At 43.1% G+C, this 20,830-nt stretch overlaps 2 protein-coding genes across 2 annotated transcripts in view; one reads left to right on the forward strand and one right to left on the reverse strand.

Moving 5' to 3' along the window:
- mfsd4b (major facilitator superfamily domain containing 4B) overlaps positions 1 to 2,625 on the forward strand; it is an 8,991-nt gene extending 6,366 nt beyond the window's left edge. Inside the window, exon 3 of the mRNA XM_017302133.1 lies at positions 462 to 2,625. Coding sequence (XP_017157622.1) covers positions 462 to 1,724 — 1,263 coding nt within the window. The 3' untranslated portion in view covers positions 1,725 to 2,625. The remainder of the gene's footprint in view (positions 1 to 461) is intronic.
- The window catches only part of rev3l (REV3 like, DNA directed polymerase zeta catalytic subunit), a 61,554-nt gene continuing 42,824 nt past the window's right edge, over positions 2,101 to 20,830 (reverse strand). Inside the window, exons 15-32 of the mRNA XM_008398541.2 lie at positions 20,014 to 20,087; positions 19,728 to 19,853; positions 18,614 to 18,806; positions 17,603 to 17,714; positions 17,373 to 17,488; positions 15,084 to 15,202; positions 14,076 to 14,194; positions 13,810 to 13,951; positions 12,530 to 12,774; positions 11,558 to 11,666; positions 11,146 to 11,352; positions 10,203 to 10,312; positions 9,434 to 9,548; positions 9,210 to 9,347; positions 8,805 to 8,995; positions 4,757 to 5,003; positions 4,077 to 4,295; positions 2,101 to 2,842 (exon numbers count right to left, since the gene is read on the reverse strand). Of these exons, the coding sequence (XP_008396763.1) occupies positions 2,702 to 2,842; positions 4,077 to 4,295; positions 4,757 to 5,003; positions 8,805 to 8,995; positions 9,210 to 9,347; positions 9,434 to 9,548; positions 10,203 to 10,312; positions 11,146 to 11,352; positions 11,558 to 11,666; positions 12,530 to 12,774; positions 13,810 to 13,951; positions 14,076 to 14,194; positions 15,084 to 15,202; positions 17,373 to 17,488; positions 17,603 to 17,714; positions 18,614 to 18,806; positions 19,728 to 19,853; positions 20,014 to 20,087 (2,723 nt within the window). The 3' untranslated portion in view covers positions 2,101 to 2,701. The remainder of the gene's footprint in view (positions 2,843 to 4,076; positions 4,296 to 4,756; positions 5,004 to 8,804; positions 8,996 to 9,209; positions 9,348 to 9,433; positions 9,549 to 10,202; positions 10,313 to 11,145; positions 11,353 to 11,557; positions 11,667 to 12,529; positions 12,775 to 13,809; positions 13,952 to 14,075; positions 14,195 to 15,083; positions 15,203 to 17,372; positions 17,489 to 17,602; positions 17,715 to 18,613; positions 18,807 to 19,727; positions 19,854 to 20,013; positions 20,088 to 20,830) is intronic.

Consider the following 20,830-nt stretch of genomic DNA (forward strand, 5'->3'; position numbering starts at 1 on the left):
TTCTTTTCTGCATCACTATCACATGACCAAACAAATACCATGACCAACCTCCTCCCTCAAATGATAACCAGTTTTATTCATCAGACTGATACAACATAAAAAAAGACTATTGGCTCATACCGATGTTGGTGCCAATATATTGGGCTAATGGCAGTAGGAGTTCTGACTACAACTGGTGGGTTCCATCTGCCGCTGTGCCCTTGGGCAAGACACTTCACCCACCTTGCCTGCTGGTGTTGGTCAGAAGGGCCGATGGTGCAATATGGAAGCCTGGCCCAGGGCAGTTGTGGCTACTATCCAGTAGTTTGCCATCTTCAACGYGTGAATGTGTGCTTGAATGGGTGATTGATTGATTTCATTGTAAAGTGTCTTTGAGAGTTCTGAAAAGTGCTTTATAAGTCTTAACATTTCATTACATTGTGTATCTCTGTTGTTGTTTTCAGTATTTTCAGTGATGTTTTTATGTCTCCTGTGTTTCAGGTGGGAATGTGCTCATCCTGAACACATGGGGGGAGCAGTCGGGCCCTCACCTGCAAGCCCTCCACTTCAGCTTTGCAGCAGGGGCCTTCGCGTCCCCCATCATAGCCAAGCTGTTGTTTGGCCATGATGGAAACGGCAGCACTCTGGCCAAACCCACCAACCCGCCAAACGACACCTCGACAACTGTCTCTAACTCCATGATCCGCTACATCCACGCCAAGAGCAGCATCCTGAAGTCCATGTGGGCCTACATCGTAATCGGCTCCTGCCTCCTCTTCATCTCCTTACTCTTCTTCGTCCTGTACTCTCGTGGTGGCGCGTCCCGGGACAAAGCGCAGGCAGCGGCAGAGAAGCCCAAGATGGCCAAACACCACCTGGCTCTTGTCATCCTGCTTTTCTTCTTCTTCTTTGCCTATGTGGGCGCTGAGGTGGCGTAYGGCTCCTTCATCTTCACATTTGCCAMGGACTACATCCACATGCCTGAGGCTCACGCAGCTGGCCTCAACTCCCTGTTCTGGGGGACCTTTGCGGCCACTCGGGGGGTKGCCATCTTCTTTGCAGCCTGCTTGTACCCTGGCACCATGATCGTCCTCTGCCTGCTGGGCACTATGATCTCCTCTCTTCTTCTCTGCTTTTTCACCAACCACAGTGCGGTGCTGTGGGTAGGCACCGGCCTCTACGGGGCCTCCATGGCCACCACCTTCCCAAGTGGGATCTCCTGGCTGGAACAGTACACCACGGTGACGAGCCACACGGCGGCAGCCTTCGTGGTGGGGGCCGCCACGGGGGAGATGGTCCTCCCAGCTCTGGTGGGATTCCTCATCGGGATTTTTCCCAAGCAGCCTCTGCTGATGTACCTGTCCCTCATCACTGCAGTCTTCACCTCCATCCTGTTCCCCGTCATGTATAAGGTAGCCTTGGCGTCTGGCACTACGGGCAGGAAGCTCCGCGTTGGGGGCCAGATGGACACCGACAACGGAAAGGTCCGCCAGGTCCTGCTGGACTCTGGAGCCACCAAGGATGACAAGGAAAAGCAAGAGCAGAATGAGGCAGATCAGTGGAACGATGCAGAGTCTGAGGTCATCGAAATGGATGACACGTCAAGTGTTAATTCCCCCAGCAAGGGGTCATCTCCTCCAGGTGGTGGCGCTGTAACGAGCCCCTCTGCTTCATTAAACAGCCCTGTAGCAGACTCTCCCAGAGGCAAGCTGCAGCTCTCACTGGACAGACAGAAAAGAGACTGAATGCTGTAGCGCCATCTACTGATCCTGCACTGAGCATTACATGAGTGATGCTTGTTCTCGTTTCTGGCCCAGCATTTCCATGGAGACGCTGGGCCTCCATGTGTCTCCACTGTTTTAACAGTTTGAGCTGTTAAAACGGGCTTAGAGACAGACTTCCTGCTCTGCTGGTGCCCTCTACAGGAGACGCCAACAGCTAACAGTTCAGTGCCTTCCTGAGGACACACCCCTGATCATCCAGCCAATCAGCTGCCAGACTTATGTTTAAAGTACATTTTGTTGCACTTAYATGAAGGGTTTTGTTTTTGTGATGCAGTGTATTGAGGTTTATCACTGTGAGCCACTTTGAGGGTTACATTTGAATTATTGAACAAGGTGGTTTATGAATACTGAGTTTATTATATCAATCTCAAACCTCCACCCACAGCAATATCAATTAAAAACAATCAGAAACACCTTCAATATCTTCAGTTTTTACATTTTTACAAACAGATCCTGTGTGCGGCTGTACGGAAAGCTGGACATAAAACCGTATATGCACAAAAATGATAAACTTTTCATGACAAATTATAATACAGTATTGCAACAGTCCCAGATTGATAAATGTGTTTCCAGTTCTTGCACTGTGAAGTTGATAGAGGAAACATGGCAGGATTTGAATTCATGGCTGGAGTTTCAGTTTTCAGGTTAATCCAGTGAGACAGTAGAAAGATCTGCACAGGAAAACTTTAGGTACCACAGTCTGTAAGGATGAAGTGAAGTTAGCCCGTGGTTGATGTCAAACTGCTGCAGTCAATCATCCCAGCAGACACGAGCTTCACTCAGCAGCTTATGGAGGTTACCGTAAACGAGCATGACTGACTAACTGGAATAAGTTAGTGTTACAAGAATGAATAAAAAAAAATAATCAAAGCACTGTTCAATAAAGCGTCAGCGGGTAGCACCAAATCAGTGGGGTTTCCAAAATGTTCAGCAGCCAATCAGAACTGCTCCAGCAGCTGTCGGAGGTATGGGGCCTTGGAGATCTGCCTGTTGACTCGGGACAGCTTGTAGAGGACGGGACAGTCCAGGGACACACAGGAAACCTGTCGCTCAGCACAACTGCTGCAGTTCCTGCAGATCTAAACACACACGCTCATCAGTAACAAGACCAACTTATTACCTGTGATATAACAATCAGTATGTTCCCACACAGAGTTCTCTAATAAAATGGAACACTGACCAGTTTATATCTAAAAGATTGTAGGTAACTGCCTAAAATATGTTTGGCTAAGCTGTGAGGTAACTATTGTTCATACAATTATTGGCTCCTCTGGTAAAGATGTGTGCATACTTTAAAAATTCAATTTTCATTACAGTAAGAATGTAACAAAATAAAACCCCACCTTTATTTTGACAACATTTATTCAGTGAGGAAAGAAAAATCCAAAACTGTTCCTCTGCTGGCCCTCTATAACTCCCTTTGTCATTTAGTACAGAGGGTTCCTACTGATGTTTCACTCCTAAATCCCACTTTTCCAGGCTTACATTTCAATGTTTTCTGAAGGTTTTAAAAACTAATTTTACAAACATTTAGATACAAGACATTTACTGAGCTTAAAAGAATTGAGGTTTGATTTGTAGATTCCACAATTCATAAAAAAATGCTACAATGTCAGATTCATCAATAAGGGTCATTTCACTGATTGACATCTAGATGAAAAACTAAACAAAAACTCCAGTGTTCTGCAACTTTTAGACGTGTTTCTACTTCAACACACCTGAGTCATCAGCAGAATTTGACTGCATTCAGGTGGGTGTGTTGGACAAGAAACATGTCTAAAAGTTGCAGGAAACCAGATTGTGAGGTCTGGATTTGAAGATCCCTGCCTCAGAGAATAGCTTGTTAACGGTGGTGCCTTCAATTGTTTATGCTAAGAAAACCTTTTAAGCTATTTTGCCCAGCCCTACGGTCCTGTTGGCTGGCCTAAAAGGAAAAGGCCTCTATAAGTTCATATTTACACCGCAGAGAAACAAAATCATGGATTCTCTGAGAGCCACTGTCCTGCAGCTTTTCAATACAAAATTCAGGCATTTGATGAATTATGTACATGAACTACATGAGCCACTTTTAGACAGTGGCTCTCGAGGATTTGAGTAGGAAACCCCTGACCCTAATCTCTCTTCGACTTAAGAATAAATCCAAAATGATTTTAAGAGTTGTTGTGGGTACCAATAATTGCACCATCTGCGATTTTCTAAACAATAAATATTTCCTAATCAGTATTTGTCCCGTTTCATATTCATGTTAGTATCTTTGTACTTCCAGCAGACCCGGGTGCATAAATAGCAGACATATCCTAAAGGTGGACTCACCTTGAGCAGCTGCTCCTGCTGGCTCTCCCACTGCCTCATGTCCTGGTACAGGGTCACAGCCACCCGCTGGGGGTCGGCTCTGCACCGTGCGCACACCCCTAGCTGGGTCAGCTCGTCACACACAGGGCAGTGAAGCGTGGTGAAATACTGAGAAATGGTTCCCTTCCTCCCAGCGGGCTCCTCGCCCACCACCACAGAGGAGCAGGACGCTTTCTGGATCTGATGAGGGACGACAGACAGAAACAGCTCTAAACAACACTGAACATCCTCTGCTTTTAACTTCCAACAGCTTCAAGTTTGACACAGCCAACTGGACTGAGCTTCATCCCAGTAACACWGGGCAAAATCTTTCCCTACAAAACCAAGATTGCTCTCTCTGGTCAGTCTGGATGTTGACCAGCAGATGGCAGCAGTGCTCTGTCAAAAAACACCGACTTCAAACAGCATTTTATTAATGAACCTGATTCTCAAGAGGAACCAGAAAAGGTATATATAAAATATAAAACTTTTATATTCTGTATATATACAGAATATAAAAGTTAAAAACAACAATGGTGGCTGGGTTTTATTTAAGGTTTTTTTCACAATAAGATGAGAACCTTTTCTTTCAATAAGGTTCTCTTCTTATTGTGGAAGTTTCCATGCGAGTTAAAACTGTAAAATGAGTCCCGACCACTCACTCTGGGGAGCTCCTGGTACCATCCGAACACGTCCACTCCGATGAGCTGGAACAAGCGGCCCAGTGGCGGCAGGATCTGTTTGGTGATGTAGTAGGTGGTGTTGATGCGCAGGCTGGGGTCCAGCAGCACCTCCATGGGCCGGCGCACTAGCTGGATGAGGGGCACGCCGGGCATCCCATACACGATCACATAGGGGACTCTCTCGCCCACGCGAGGCTCTAGGCGCCGGTCGTACGCCATCATCCGCCTGAGAACCCACAGAACACCAGAACCTGATGGGTTGGGCCGTCTGCTGTGACTCTGCTGCCTCACTGCACTTAGAAACTAAATGAACTCTCCTAGTCTTTAGGAATGGCATATTTTCTACCATCTGACACCAAATTCTTTTTCTTTCCTCCCACCCCAATAAGAGCTGGGTTGCCTAGCAACAGATGCAAGTAACTATAAACCAGGCTGCTGCAGGAAGACAGTAAGCACTGTGGGGAAAAAAAAAAAGAATAAGCAGGTTCATGCTGCTCATTTCTGTACAACCAGCTGGGATTTCAGTGTGCATCGTTCAGTTAGGGCAGGCATGTCCAAAGTCTGGCCCGGGGACTTTGGACATGCCTGCGGCCCGTGGTCAAATTTCATCCGGCCCGCAGCCTCTGTCATAAAATTAATAACGTCTGGCCCGCACGCAGAATTAATATATCGGGCAGCAGTACTGTTACCTGCATATGGCGTAGCTTACACACTAAATGCTGTTCCTCAATTACCCACTAGAGGGCAGCAGCCCGTGTGACTCTTTCACCTCAATTTTCTAAAATGGCGACTATCAACCAAAAAAAAGGAAAGTTGACTGCGAGGGCCGACGGTTCAAGGATGGGTGGAAATTAGACTATTTCTTCACTGAAATACGCAACAACTGTGTCTGCCTCATTTGTAAAGAGACTGTGGCTGTTTTTAAAGAGTTCAATGTGAAGCGACATTACCAAACGAGACATGCTGACATATACGACAAGATCACAGGGAAGGAGTGCAGCTAGAAAACGGAAGCAACTTGAAGCTAGTTTAATCTCACAGCAGCAATATTTTGCAAGAGCCCGAGAGTCAAATGAGAAGCTACAAAGGCTAGTTATGAGGTAGCCGCGCTGATAGCAAAGCATTGCAAACCTTTCACCGAGGGTGTATTTATCAAAGACTGCGTGATGACTATGGTGAAGAAACTCTGTCCTGAGAAGCAGCAAGAGTTTGCCAAAGTCTGCTTGGCATGTAACACTGTGGCACCCAGGGTTGAAGACGTGTCATCAGACATCAAGACAATGGACCTTACCAAGCTCCGTCCAGAAACGCCCCTCGAAAGTCTCACGTGACTGAATGTGTAATTGTGTAATTTCATTTCGACTGACTGCAGAGTATTTCTGAGTCGATTAGTGTAGCATTTCTGCCGGATTTTCAAAAAATATCAGCCACGACAATGGACAGGGGAACCAACAAGTTCATGTCATCTTTTTTGAACATCATCAAGGTTTTTGAGCCACGCGATGCCTCCAAGATTGTGTGCGTCACAGCTAAATGCTACCGGTCGATGAGGAACACAGCAGATCCTCAAACCCTCAGCATAGATATAGCTGTGGACAAGATCACTGACGCCTATTGTTCTTGCAAGGCTGGGTAAGTCGGGCATTCATGGTTTTGAGGGTGATTTCTGTTGACAAATGTTTGTATGTGCCTAGGCCTGATACACAGTACTCGGAGGCTAACACGATTAGCGTGGCTAACACAATTACAGTTTAGTAAAAAGCCTTTTCAGGTAAAATAAAATCTTTAATGTATGTCAGATACGGTACACATTGCATATTGATCTGTTCAGCTAACGTAAGACTGTAACAGACAGGCTTCARGGTGKAGAAGTTGTATCGGTACTGCCATTATGCTGTACTTGGCTAAAAGGTTTTCATAATGGATGTGTTTATTATTGACTTTCTTTTTTTCATTCACTAAACACAAAGAAAGCAAAGCAATAATACTTACACCAGCTCTTATTGTTCTTATTGATCCTATGAGGGTTGAGCTGCAAATGCCGTCGTGCACAAGCTTTGATCCAAGCAAGGCATTCAGTTTCAGATTTTGGAAATCTGTGAATTTTAGTTCCACAAACACGATCAGGATACCTGACATCGCCTGTGCAGATACCCCACTGACAGTGGAGAACCATTCTTTTTCGAGTCCTGACACAAAAACTTTCTGCCGGTCTGCTAGTCCACAATGTACATTAGCATGTGTTTACTACTGTAGCTTGCGTTTGTGAGATGGTCATGCACGTGGTAGCTGCGCTATGACGTAAAATGGGCATTAGCCAATGAAACGCGGCCCCTGTGGTAAGGTCCATTGGGAGTCAGAGGAAAGGAGTTTAACTTTTTTTTTTGCTAGCTTGCGACGAAAGCACAGACGCCTCTGACACTGCTCAGTTACTTATTTTTTTGAGAGGAGTGGACAACAAAATGAACGTTACCGAAGAGCTACTTGACCTCAAGAGCCTGAAAAACCAAACGAGAGGAACAGATTTATTCTCTTCTGTTTGTGCTGCCGTGGATGACACGAAACTCCCGTGGAATAAAATTTCTGGGATTATTACAGACGGCGCACCATCCAAGACTGGCGAATGAAGTTGATTAGCAACACTAATAAGTAACAAAGTAAGTGAAAAAGGGGGTAAAGCTCTAAAACTCCATTGTCAGCAAGTTCTGTGTGCTAAACATCTCCAATACGAACATGTTATGGAACCGGTGAGAGGATATTAACTATATCCGCTCCAGAGCGCTATGCCACCGTCAGTTCCAACAGTTTCTAAGCGAGATTCATGCGGAATATGGAGATGTTGTCTATCTCACTGACGTGAGATGGCTCAGTCGGGGTTCTGCATTGTCACGCTTCTACTCTCTCAGGCAAGAAATCGTTGAGTTTTTGGCTGAAAAAGGACAACCTATGCGAGAACTAAGTAACCCTATGTGGCTGGCTGATTTGGGGTTTCTAGTTGATGTTACAAAGCACCTTAATGTCCTGAACACCAGTCTCCAAGGATCAGACGCAGTCATAAGCCAACTATATTCACACATCAAAGCCTTTGGAACCAAGCTGCAACTGTTTGAAAGACACCTGTCGCCGACCCAACCCAATACTGCACACTTTTCAGCGCTGTAAGAAATCATGACCAGATTCCCACAGAGAAATGTCAGTGCGCAAACGAGGCGGTTTTTGTTTTTTAAGTTCAAAATCAGTCATAAATTCAGACAAGTTTTCAGTTTTCACTCCAGAATAATAAACTTTTAAAAATTTAATCAACATTTAGTTACTAATGTCAAATGAACCCTGCACTTGTTGATAGGACCATTACCTGCTCATTTCTGTTATTTTATTTAAAGATTCTATAAATATTGAACTGCCATGGTGAGATATATTTTTATGTTTCAAATATAATTTGCACTCAAGAGTACAATTACTTCTGTTTAACCGTTAGAAAGAAGTGTTAAAAAAGTGATTATTCAATTGCATATGATATGCATGTTTCAAATGAACCAAAAGACATGCTTAAGATCGCTGAAATTAAAATAAAAAAGTAAATGTGAAACACAGAATGGCTTGCTGAAATTTGTTTAAATATATTGCTGTTCTATGTAAAGAACGTCCACTAAGGTTGGCCCCCCTACATTTTTAACACACCAAATCAGCCCCCTTTGCAAAAAGTTTGGACACCCCTGAGTTAGGCATAGTTAGTTTACAGGAGTAAGTCCCGACCACTTAGCTTACAGGAGTAAGCTATCTATGCCTAACTGAATGTATATCAAGTCAAAGTTTAATATCGTTAAAAAATACCAATGTATGTGTAAAACTTTGTTTTGACACTTCTTGTGTTCACCAAATTAAGGTAAAGATACGTCCCTATAAACACTCTAAAAGTCATAATTCCCAATAAGTCCCAAAAGCACAAATGTGTGTGTGTGTGTGTGTGAGCGTGTGTGTGTGTGTAAATGAGTGTTTTGTTTTTAAGTGTTTCACACAAACACACCTGGTGAGTTCCAGGGCAGGCACGCAGGCTCCAGGGCGGTATGAGCCACTGCCTCGGTACTCCTTGGCAAAGGTCAGGTCCTGCATGCTAGCCCGGCCGTCCAGAACCTTCACACACTGACGTTGGACAAACTGCTTCACCTGACTGATGTCCCGTGTCTCAAACAGCAGCTTAATGGAACGCTCCAGAATCTGGGACAAAGGAGCAGATATGAATACAATACTGTAAAGAAGCAGTAGTGTGTTGTCTTCAGGTCATCAAAAGAAGCGACACATTACTGCTGCCACATTCCCCTGAGTGACTCATGCAGACAGATCAGGCGAAACCAGTGCAGGAACGACTCTGGCACGGCTATGATTGGTGCAAAGAACTGTGACAGCAAGGGGACAGTGGTTTTCCTGTTACCTTGGAAACAGCGGGGCATCCGTCGCGACGCACCGTTTCTATTCCTTTGGCATCAAACACAGGCTCTTTTTGGTCCAGGCTCTCGTACATGTAGCCCACGTAGCGCTTCTTTGTCTGCAGCACGCAGGGCAAATACACCTGGAGCACAGAAACACAGTGAGGTTCCCGTCAGACATACTAGCTGCTGCCGGAGTCTGCGTGTTTCTGAAGCAGCTCCAGTTTACCTTCTCAAACTTGAGCTTGACAGGTTTGGGGTTGGTCGCGGTCACGGCCTCTGCAATCTCATGGCCGATCTTGAAGGCCTGCTCTTTGGTGGCTCCTTTCAGCAGAACAAACATGCTGCCGACACGTGACAGAGACAAACATTCACAGTATGGTCACTGGGAACCTGCAGGCAGCTCCACTTTCTCATTTTTCTCAATCCAAGTTCATTTAACAAAGACCTAATGAGTGAAATTCTGCAGTGCTGGTAGACGGGCTAAATCGTTTCAGGAAGAAGACGTTTCTAACTGTGTTGTCACAGGTTTACACTTTAAACTCATTAAAATACCTGCAAAGTAGTCTTTTTATTGTAATACTTACAAAAACTACGAAAGTAAAAATAACACGGTTGATGGAGCATAAAGAGATACTTTAAACAGTGAGGAACTCTGAAGAAGAAACAAAAATCGTACAGTCTGAGATCTCCACCAATCATCTTTCAATCTTCTCCTCCTCCTCTCTTTCCAGAGTAAAACAGCTCTGCCTGAAGGCGGGGTCAGTTAGTTAAATGTCTCGTCTCATCAACCTTCCCTGCTGTTTTTCCGGACAGTGTGAGGCCGTGGTGGGCTACACTGACTCCATGATGGATCTGAGGTGCATCCAGAACTCATGTTTTCATTCCCCTCACTCACCACGGCCCTGTGGTGAGGGGCAGTCAGTCGATATCAGGAGTGTGTGTGAGATGTATGACCTGCAGGTGGGGCTACATGTACTCACGGTGAGAAATCATACCTGTCTGTGTCTCCATACACGACTCGGGCTCCCCACTTCTTGGTGTCGTTGACCAGCTTGATGGCTCTCTCCAGGGTCTCCCTGGCTTTGTGGACAATGCTGTCTCCCACCTGCAGAAAAACCACACCTCCATGAAACCTGTCTGATACACATTTGAGATATTTCACCTTCTTTGAGAAAATCTCAAGCTCAGTTAGACTGGAAGTTCACAGTATTCTGTGAACATCAGTTATCAACCATTGCCACCAATTATCATTTGGCTTTAAGTGTGGACTTTGACTAGACCATACTTTCAAACAAAGTCCTCCATGTTTAGAGCTGTCATCCTGCAGGAGGTGAACTCAGCTCAGGTTCTCTGCAGTCTAACAGATTTTCTAACAGCTGCCCAGTCAACAGGTTCTCCCTCCTGAGGAACAGATCTGTGCAGCTCCTCCAGGGTTACCAAGGAGGATTAATGCTGTCCTTGCCCAGCCTGTCAGCTTAGGTAGAAGTCCGTGTTCAGATGATGGATTGGTCTGTGAGATGTTCAATGTTTGGGATGTTGTTATAAAAGTGAACCCTGCTCTCCTCAGCTTCCTCCCTGACCCATCTGCTGGTCTTCATGATGGCAGTTGTTCACTGATGTTCTCATTAAGACTGACATCAAATTACACACAAGTAATCCTTGAATACGCTTGATTTTATTGAGGAGAATCAGATTTTTATTTGCTAAAATGTCAGAAAACCACATAGCCTTTTCCCTCCAGAGCAGAAATACACCCTATTTTGTGTTGGTCTGTCTAATAAAATCTAAATATAAAGTTTGTGGTTGTACCAGGAAAACATTGTGAAGCTGAAGCTTCATACGTTCACAGGATTCTACATGTAAGATAGAAATACATAATCTTCCTATGAGGTGAGCATTGGGGTGTTCAGTGAACAGKATGGATGCTGATGGCCTCACCTCCACGCTGGGCATGCGTCCTGAATAGTTTGCTGATGTGTAGCCAAAGGTGACGTTAGCGATGAGCTTGAGTCCAAGCTGCCGGGCGTCCAGCAGCCTCATCAGGGCCTTGTCCTGCCTGTAGCTCTTCATGGACTGCTTCACCATGATCCTGGTGCTCAGGATCTCCTCCAGCATGCTAGGCAGGACGCCTTTACGCACCGACGACTGAACACACACATGCACACACACACGCGCACACGCACACGCACACACACACACACACGCACACACACACACACACACACACACACACACGCCTACAACTTCAGTCCGAAAAAATTATTTTTTCCAGACAAACTTATGGAGACCGTTCTGAAAACAGCTGAGGTAGCGTTTCTGGAAGGTGTCGGAGTTTCAGAGGGAGCCGAACCTTTACAAAGGCGATACCGCTCGGGGACACGGTGATGTCATTACGGAGCTGGTGGAGGAGGTCAGGAGGAACCCGCAGGGAGGTGCAGCCAAACTTAAATTCATCTGGCCTAAAAAGGAGAACAAGGCAACGATGTTCATTACCATGAAGCTCAACTGATTAGCTCTGTAATCTAGTTCAAAGTCTTTAGTAAGAAGACTGAACACATTACAGTAAACTTACTCTGCTTTGTGATTTAGGAAGTCTCATAGTAAACAGGTACACACTCTATATGGAGTGCACACACACACTGCTGTTAGCAGCAAGTGCTATCTGTGATTATCTCCAAAATGAAATACTAAAATACTTAAAATATTAAAATTTTAAAATTTCAAAATATTCTAAAATAAAAGCTATAAAAAGAACTTACAGAACAGACATTTATAGAACTGGATTTTGAAAATAATAAGCCTCAAAATCACTGACTGGTATTAGTTTGCTAGGAAATACAGTCGCCATGGCAGCCATCTGTTCTCCTGCAAATTAAACAGTGCAGTTATTTAATTTATATAAAGAGATCAAAAAGAATTTATAAGCTAAACTAGACTATACAAACAGAAAACTTTTAAAACTCCTCAATCTTGAAGATTTCCATGTCTTCCTCTGACTGTGGAGTAGAAACACTGCCAGACACTACTTTATTATTATTCCCCTGCAGTTGCAAACATATTCATGTTGAAAAGAAGTGTTCACCACTCTGCTGTTGCCATGCAACAACATTAACCCAGCAGAAAAGCTCAAATAAATAGTAAGTGTGTGTGTGTGTGTGTGTGTGTGTGTGTGTGTGTGTGTGTGTGTAAGCTGCTCTAAGCTTTTAGTATGTCTGTTCAATTCAAACTAATGAGGGAACGAAACAAGGCGGGTTCTCGGTTGGTGCAGGTGTGTGGGGGTGTGTGTGCGTGTGTGTGTGTGTGTGTCGTGCCGTGTCCTTACGTTCCCAGGCCGTCCACATGGCCGAGGCATGTGGAGAAGCAGTAGTTGTATGCGATGACGATGGAGGGGTACAGCGACTGGAAATCCAGCACCACCACAGAGTTGCTGTAGAATCGGGACTCGGGCTCCATCACCAAGGGAATGCACTGCGGCGCCCTCTGCTGGGCTCGCTGCTGCACGCTGGGTGTCACCGGGATGTAGTTCAGGGGCTTGGCCACACGTAGCATCATGGACTCAACACGGTACTGAGGGAAGGAGGAGACTGATGACTGCAGGCAAAATGTTTATGAGCTTCGTAAGTTAACAGTTAGAGCAAGTCAAGACAAGATTGGATCATTTTCACTAAGTAAATATATAGTAATAGCATTGAGTGAAGATCCTGAGAATTGTAGGACAAAAACTTACTAAACTGATCAGTTTGATTTGCGCACCAGATTTGACATCAATATATGAAGAAACAAGAAAAACTACAATATTTTAACATTTGCATTTAAAAAAAATCTGAATGACCGGTTTAAACTTTATGCTCTATCCACTTAAAGTGGACACTAACATTACCCTGTTTATAACTGACTGGTAACTGTCATGAGCCTATTTTATGGCCTGACTGGTGATTGGTTGTTCAGGAGGTGAAGAAAACAGGATTTTTTGGCAATAGTTGCAAGTTATCAAGGGATCACACAAACACTCTTCAATGTAGAAGTTGCTACTGAACTTCAGTAGCAACTGAATGTGGATCCAATTTCAGAATCTGTACGGTGCTGACAAAGGAAGTCAGAGGAAGCAAAAACTAAAGCTGTGTATTTTACACAGTGGGTGTCGAGATAAACGATTTAAAATGTCAATTCCAAGTTTTTGTTTCATATATACTACAACCCTGTTTTAATAATCATATTAATAATTAATGAACACTCATTACTGCAAAAACAGAAAAGTGCTTCAAGACAATCAGACTTTCAGATCAAAGTAAACTGCCATTCAGCTCTGATCGCTGCATTTCTACAAAAAAAAAAACCTCACCAAATTTCTTCCTTTAGTGTAAAATGGAATAAATACAGCTGAATAGCTTACAGAATGTAAACATACTGCTTTCTGAGTGCAGCTGCATTTACAAAACAGCATTAAAAAGCTATGTTAAGTGTTTAACAGCCTTGTAAATACCTGCTATTGGTTGGAAAGTGAAAAATCCCCAACAGTTACCTCAGCGAGAAACGCTGCAGCACAGAGATGCAGTGTGTTTCAGGACACTATTAACAGTATGTATATGTGCGTGCGTGTACCTGGGATCCTCGAGTCAAAACATGGAGGAACTGGATTCCAAAGAGCCGGGCCAGCTCGCTGGTTCTGCCAATGATGTCCTGCTGCTGCAGCAGCTGCATGGTGCCGTGTAAACGACTCACATAATGATCCACCATCTTCCACCTGCAGCAACATGCAGATCAAAGACACAGCGTGCTTTACTACAGAACAGGTCGGGTCAAACCTTCACTGCTTCTGTCCACCCAGCGTTGGATAACAGAACATGGAGTGTGTGACTGTGCTTGACCTGTGCAAGTGTGTGATGTGGTCAAACCAGTCGGACAGTGTGCGGGGGCTGTAGAGGGGGAAGCGCTGATGGAGCACATGGAAAGCCACGTTCTCAAAGCTGTAGTTGTTCAGCGTCACCTGCAGAGCCGAGAAGATCATAATAAGACCTGGGCAGGAGCAAGGCATTAGGTCATCATTCATCAATTATTCTGATTATTAATCGGAAAACAATGGTACATCCTGGAGATTTTTCAATTAACTACTTTTTTATACAATATTAAAAATACACTTGGAAAATCCAAAACAACAAATAATTCACAACAAACATGTTATTCCCTAAAATGCAATAACAACATTCTTTTACTGAAAGCAACAAAGGAGTTAAAAACATCAGCAGTACAGTGAGCTGTACAGTATTGCAGTACAGTATAGATTAAAACCAGTTAAGAATTGGAGAGCAACAGGTGTCCAATAGGAGATTTTGTTTTACAGAATTTGAACCAGGTGAAGTTAAAACTGGGCCACTTGAGGAGTTCTGGGTAGAACAGAATTATCTGAAAAAGACTCCAAACATACAGCTAAGAACATTTGTGTCTTAGAATGTCCCAGTCAAAGTCAAGGCATAATTTCAATTGAGAAATAGCAGCAAGGATTGAATTTTTTTTGCTTATAGAGATTCTCTTCAATCTGACTGAGCTTTTCTGCAAAGATAAATCTATTGGAGAAATGTGGCTAAAAACATCCTTTATTTGACAGAAAAGAAAAAAAAWGATAAATATTTTTTTTTCTATTTTGCAATTGTGCACTAATTTGTGTAGGCCTATAACAAACCCCAGTAGTATCCAGGGAGTTGAGGTTAGAGTTAACGTGACATTGAGACCATCTTTTTAAGATAATGCCAGATACTGATGCAGAGAGCAAAAGTTTGTCAAAACATTTTTTGTGGCAATAAATGATTTTTTTAAATAGAAACAGCAGACTGAAGGTCACCACAGCCTGAAGAGAGAAAGCTGGGAGAGGAACCTGCCTCGCTCTTCATCACCCTCCACAGGTTGAGGGTGACGCGGCCGATGATGTTGATCTCAGTCATGGTGTCGGCGCCGTACTCGTCCCTCTCTGCGGCAAAGCGGTTCTCTTTGGAGTCACCTGAAGACACGCAAAGCCAGACAGAAAGCTAATTGGAGAGGCTGGCAGTTGCCTAAGGCGCTTCATTCAGTTGGAGCACACACACAAACCCACTGCCATGGAGACGCTCGTCTGTCCACATGTGCTACGCTCAGTCCTAGGGAAGCCTGCATTAACACTCACAGCATGTTCAAAACAGAAACCTCTCTCTTTCACACGCACGCACGCACGCACGCACGCACGCACGCACGCACGCACACACACCTCCTAACATCAATGTTAGGATTTTTTTAGAAAGAGAGGCGGTCATAAAACTCATTCTCCGCAGAGCAAAATCATAAAAATAAACCGCGACTGCAAATTAACACTTGCATGTTAATCTTTTCCAGAAATCCATGTTGGTTTTTGGAACCAAAAACCAAAAATCTACCTGTTGTTGAAACCTGCTAGATCCCCAGTGCAGAAAAGTTATCAAAAATGTGTTAAAACTTCTCTGTTAGGAGGAAGCAGCTGCTGAATCTACACCACCATGTTTCATATTTTCAGTCAACTTTAACTGATACAACAGTAGCAATTACTGTCTTTGTTTGCAAACACCAACTCATATGGTTTGCAGTGTTTAACATCATGAAACTTTAGTGGGAATTAGAGATCATTTTAATTAAGGATGGACTTGTGCTTTCACTGTAAGCAAGACTAAATGCCAGTTCTAGCAATTATTACAGGCTAGATTGGAAAGTTTAACAGAGCTTACTCTCCAAGACATAAATGAGAACAGCTTCCAGGATTGTTACATGGTGAATGACTTTTAGTTTTAAAGTGTGTCTGGTTAATGGTCTTTGTGATGAAAAAAAGATTCTATAAATGTTAAAAAAGTCCTGACTTAAAGTGAATTTAATTTTGTTCTGCAGTGTAACCATGGTGAAATAATCACATTATAACAGGTCAGAAACCTCTCCTCTAAACAAAGTAGCCCAAACATGGAACATGAAACCAGTTCAATATATTTAAAATGTGTCACAGTTACACCTTTAAATGTATTTAGAGTTTCTTACATGTTACAACTTGTAATTACTGTGACAGAATATTCACGCATAGTGTCATTACTGCTCAGAAAAAAAAAAAGATTTTCATTTTGCAGATCAAGGCTTTTTTATTTTCTCCCTCTTTCCCAAACACATGATGTCTTAATAAGTTGTCACAATTTTTTAACTCAATTACAATCACACAGTTTATAAGCTCTAATAAACTGTGACTGCTCTGTAAAATTCTGAGATCAATTTCTATCCAGAAGGGGGGACTCTTCCATATCACTGCAGTATTCCTTTATATTTAACAATGTAACAGGTTTAGTGGCTGTAATTCTTTTCCAAAGCAGAAACACCTGCTGCAGCAGAAATGACCACGCTCAGTGTCGCAACTTACAAACCCAGCAGCACCCAGAAATGAAAATGGTTCCACTGTGGAAAGGTTCTAGTAAATTATGTTCTGGAACTAAGAGGCCCCTGAATGCATTGTGTTTATTATCGGAGGAGACAATCACAGCATCAATGATTGATGCTATGATTTAAAGCTGCAGTATGTAACTTTTATAAAAAAAATGTTTGACATATTTGTTAAAACCGTCACCATGTCGTGCCAGTATAATATGAGAAAGATAATCTGTGAAAAAAATCAATCTCCTCCTCATCCTCCTCCCTTAGCTGCTATGGTCATCTGAAGAAATGCACCGCTCCAAAAACAACCAATCAGAGCCAGGAGGAGGGGCTTAGTGCTGTCAATTAACCTTGCATGTGCTGTTCAATGTGCTAAAGGTGGATGACAACTTATTGCTATGGGGAAAAAAACTGTTTATGTGGCATTATTGGTGGCCATGCTAACTAGCCTAGCATTCAGAACAGCATGTCATCAGGAAGAAGCTGTAGCATAGCAGAGGAGTGTAGCATAGCAGGCACATGCGAGGGTGATTGACAGCTCTAAGACCCGCGTCCTCGCTCTAATTGGTTGTTTCTAGTTAGCAGTCGGAGMACTGAGAGAAGAGCTTGATTTTTAATTTATTTAATTTCCCTTTGGGATTGACAAAGTATTTTTTAATTTGAATTTAACAGATTTAACAGTCTCATACTGTCTCAACAAAGTAACAGTTTCAACAAACCAGACCCTGAACCACCAAGGTGAGTCCTGGAGGTACCTGGGATCCGTGACAGCTGCTGGCAGAGGTCCACTCCTAGTGCAGCGGCGCGCTGTAGAAGGTAGCCCCATGAATGCATCTGCACCTCGTATCCCAGCAGGATGTCTGGGTCAAACCTGGAGGAACAGCATGCAGACTGAAAGCAGGATCAACAACCCTCCTCCACCTGAATGGTTCACTCCGATAGGACTGTAGCACAAACCGTTCCCAGTCAGTGAGAGAACACACACCTTCTCATGATGGCAATGAGCTCCTGAAACAGCATCTTCTCCTCCCTGGCGTAGGTAACTTGTAGCCCAGAGACTCCTGACCTGACCAGCAGCGGCGCCGTCAATCTGGGACCTGCAGACGGATCCCAACAGCTGCATCAGCCCAGACTCACAGACATGACTGAAACACTGAGGATCACACAGTAATCCTCAGTGGACCTGGACCAAAACAGAGTGGTCCAGGTCCAAAGCAAACAGCACATCAACAGACTGAAGGAACAAAACCACCAGTAGGGGGCAGTAACAAAAGACATCCTAAGAATTCAGACAATGTATATTTCATTGCCACTCCACCATAGAATGAATAAGATGTTACTTTTAATACAAGTGAAAATGATTTGGATAGTGTTGACTGTATTCTGTATGTTTTAGAAGCACCATTCAGCTTCTATGTACCACAAACCTGGAACAAACGTCAGTAGAAACACAGTTTCTAAACTTAAACCCAGCTGTTTAGACTTGCCAAATTGTTCAATTAAGTTCCATTACTACTGTGTTCAATGCATGAATTGTTTGTGGTATTTCAATATGACCCAAAAAACTAACAGGCCATTGTTTTAAGAAGGTCACAAAATAAAGTATAAGAGAACAAAAGTTTTCCATTGGATTTGGTAATTAGTTCACACTGCTCAACTGTAATTATTTTAATTATTGTTGTTATTATTATTCTAAATTTTTTCCTTATTAATGGACTTCTAAATACTTTGTGCAATATAATTGTTAAATATAATTTTTACTGAACCCTCCCGACCCCACTGAGGGGCAAGGGTGAAAGAAAATGGATGGATGGATAATTTTTACTGTATGTACTGTTGAATAGAGAGAGTGGGTGTGATTGGTGGGGTTTTAGTTTTGTAGTTTCCGTTTTTCAATGAAAAATGGAACGCACTGTTGTCCACTGCTTGTACATTTTAATTAGTGGTTGTGCATTCTCAGTAATTATATCTATACCAACATGTAGAAGGACTTCACCTTGACCACAGCTGTCATGGTCTTTGTCCACCATGATGGCACCCGTCAGCTGAGTTCTGTCTCCGCCCTGCAGCGGTGCGTCGGAGCTGAAGCAGTAGAATAAGGCACATATTGGGTCAAACTCCGGGTCAGGTTCCAGGTCCCGGCGGCTTCTAGCATGGAGCTCCATTCCCATTAACGTAAGGTGTTGGACCTGAAGAGTCAAAACAAACTGCACTGTAAGCTAAATATGGAGCTTGCAAAAACAGAAATCTGGAGACAAAATTCAGTTCATTCATTTCTATATCAATAGTTCACAACAAATGTCATCTCAAGAAATTTTACCAAAAATATAATTTCAATACAATTTTTTTCCAATTGATGTTAGTTATCAAACAGTGCAGTATGCTCAACTAATGATTCACAGTAGATTAAAGGTTTCTATGGAAACCCAGCAGATTGCATCGAGTCATCGACTTGCAGCATTTTACGTCTTCCTGCTGGACGAAAACGTAAAAAGCAACATGTCAACTTTTTAGTCCAGTCAGTGATGTCATTACCTTTGTTAACTTCCCATGGAAGTTTCTCCTAATTCAGTGCTGCTGTGAGTCACTGGAGTCTTTCTTGAGGGAGAAGTTGGTGCCATTATCTATCTCTACTGCAGTTTTTTTTTTTTTTTTTTTGCTCCATAAAAATGATTTTCCAGTTTCTTGTGTGTTTGGAATGTATTTTTTCCATTCCAAAGTTCTGCTGGAAATGTGGAATGGATCGTCTCCAGGACTAACTAAAGCCATCAACTAGGCAACCTTAGTTGTTACCTAGGATTTTAACCTTAGTTTAATTATTGACATTACATCATTAACTGAATGTGAATGGGTTGTACTGAAACTAATATTGATTTGCATGGAGTTGGTGCTGAACCTGACCATTTGATTGAACTGAAATCATTTAAAATAAATTGGATGCTACAAAAAATAAAAAAATAAAAAAATCAACAAGACTTTGGTTTTGATTGATCCTAATTAAACTTTTGAATCTACTTATCTAATTACTTCATGTGCCACATGAGTGAGGTGTGGACCCGGACCGGAGCACAGCAGCTGCTGGTCCCAACCTGTCCTGCGGAGCTGCTCACCTCATGCAGAGCTTTGGCATCCTGCAGATTCTGCATGCTGACCTTGAAGCCATACGAGTTGGCGATACTTGGTCCTTCAATCTGAGACTGTTCTTTCTTTGGCACATTTATAGCAGCAAATTGGTTCTGTGGAGAAAAGAGAGAGCATAAAAAGCACTGCAAAGACCCAGACAACAGGTCAATCACACAACATGATGCTTCAGCCCCGTTAAAGTAAAAGATAAAAGACMGCCGTCAAACACTGACCTGTAAACTGGAAATCACACAGACAGGGGTAAGTTCTAACCTTCATTTGTGTGGTCAGTAATACTCTCCTCAAAGGATCAGTCTGGCTTCTTCTTCTCTGAGAAACAGGATCCTCTGCAGCAGGGAAAGATCAAGACAGGAGCTCAGTTAACAGCAGAGCCGCTGGGTTAGACACATTTATGTTTACACATTTACAACCTTTATGTTCAGTAGCTGGACACCGTTTCCCAAATTGTAAACAAGCTTAATAAGCCCAGATGTGATGGAAACAGGGTTTTTAATGCTTCTTAAAGAACAAAAACAGAAGACAAAATAAGCAAGTCTTTAAATAGTAACTTTTTTAACAGCCACTTTTAAAATCTGAAAATGGCATTAAGCAAAATACATCAGTATGTATTAAACCATGCGTGGGTAAAAACGATTACCGTATTTTCCGCACTAGAAGGCGCACCTAAAAACCTTCAATTTCCTCAAAAGCCGACAGTGAGCCTTATAATCCGGTGCACCTTTTATATGGACCGGTATTGAGCCACAACAGGTCTAGCAACTACGGTAAGCAGCCACCGACTTCCTTTTCGCCCGCAGAAGAAGAAATGCGCGGTGCATTCTGGGATAGTTGTCAGAACGCTGGTTTGTTAATAAAGTTTGACTGACCTATCTACCTACCGACCTGATAATCAGGTCGTCTGCAGGTCATTTAGCACCACGTTCTCCACCAACATGCTGTGTGCGAACGGAGAAGGGTGACCATCGTCCGGCCACGCCCCGGCCCAGTCGCGGAAGAAAATACGGTAATAGAATTAATAGTTGTGGTTTATTGAAATAATTGTCAAGTAATTTAGTAATAAATTAATTGT

The sequence above is a fragment of the Poecilia reticulata genome, linkage group LG21 (genome assembly GCF_000633615.1).
Source record: "Poecilia reticulata strain Guanapo linkage group LG21, Guppy_female_1.0+MT, whole genome shotgun sequence".
Taxonomy (NCBI): domain Eukaryota; kingdom Metazoa; phylum Chordata; class Actinopteri; order Cyprinodontiformes; family Poeciliidae; genus Poecilia; species Poecilia reticulata.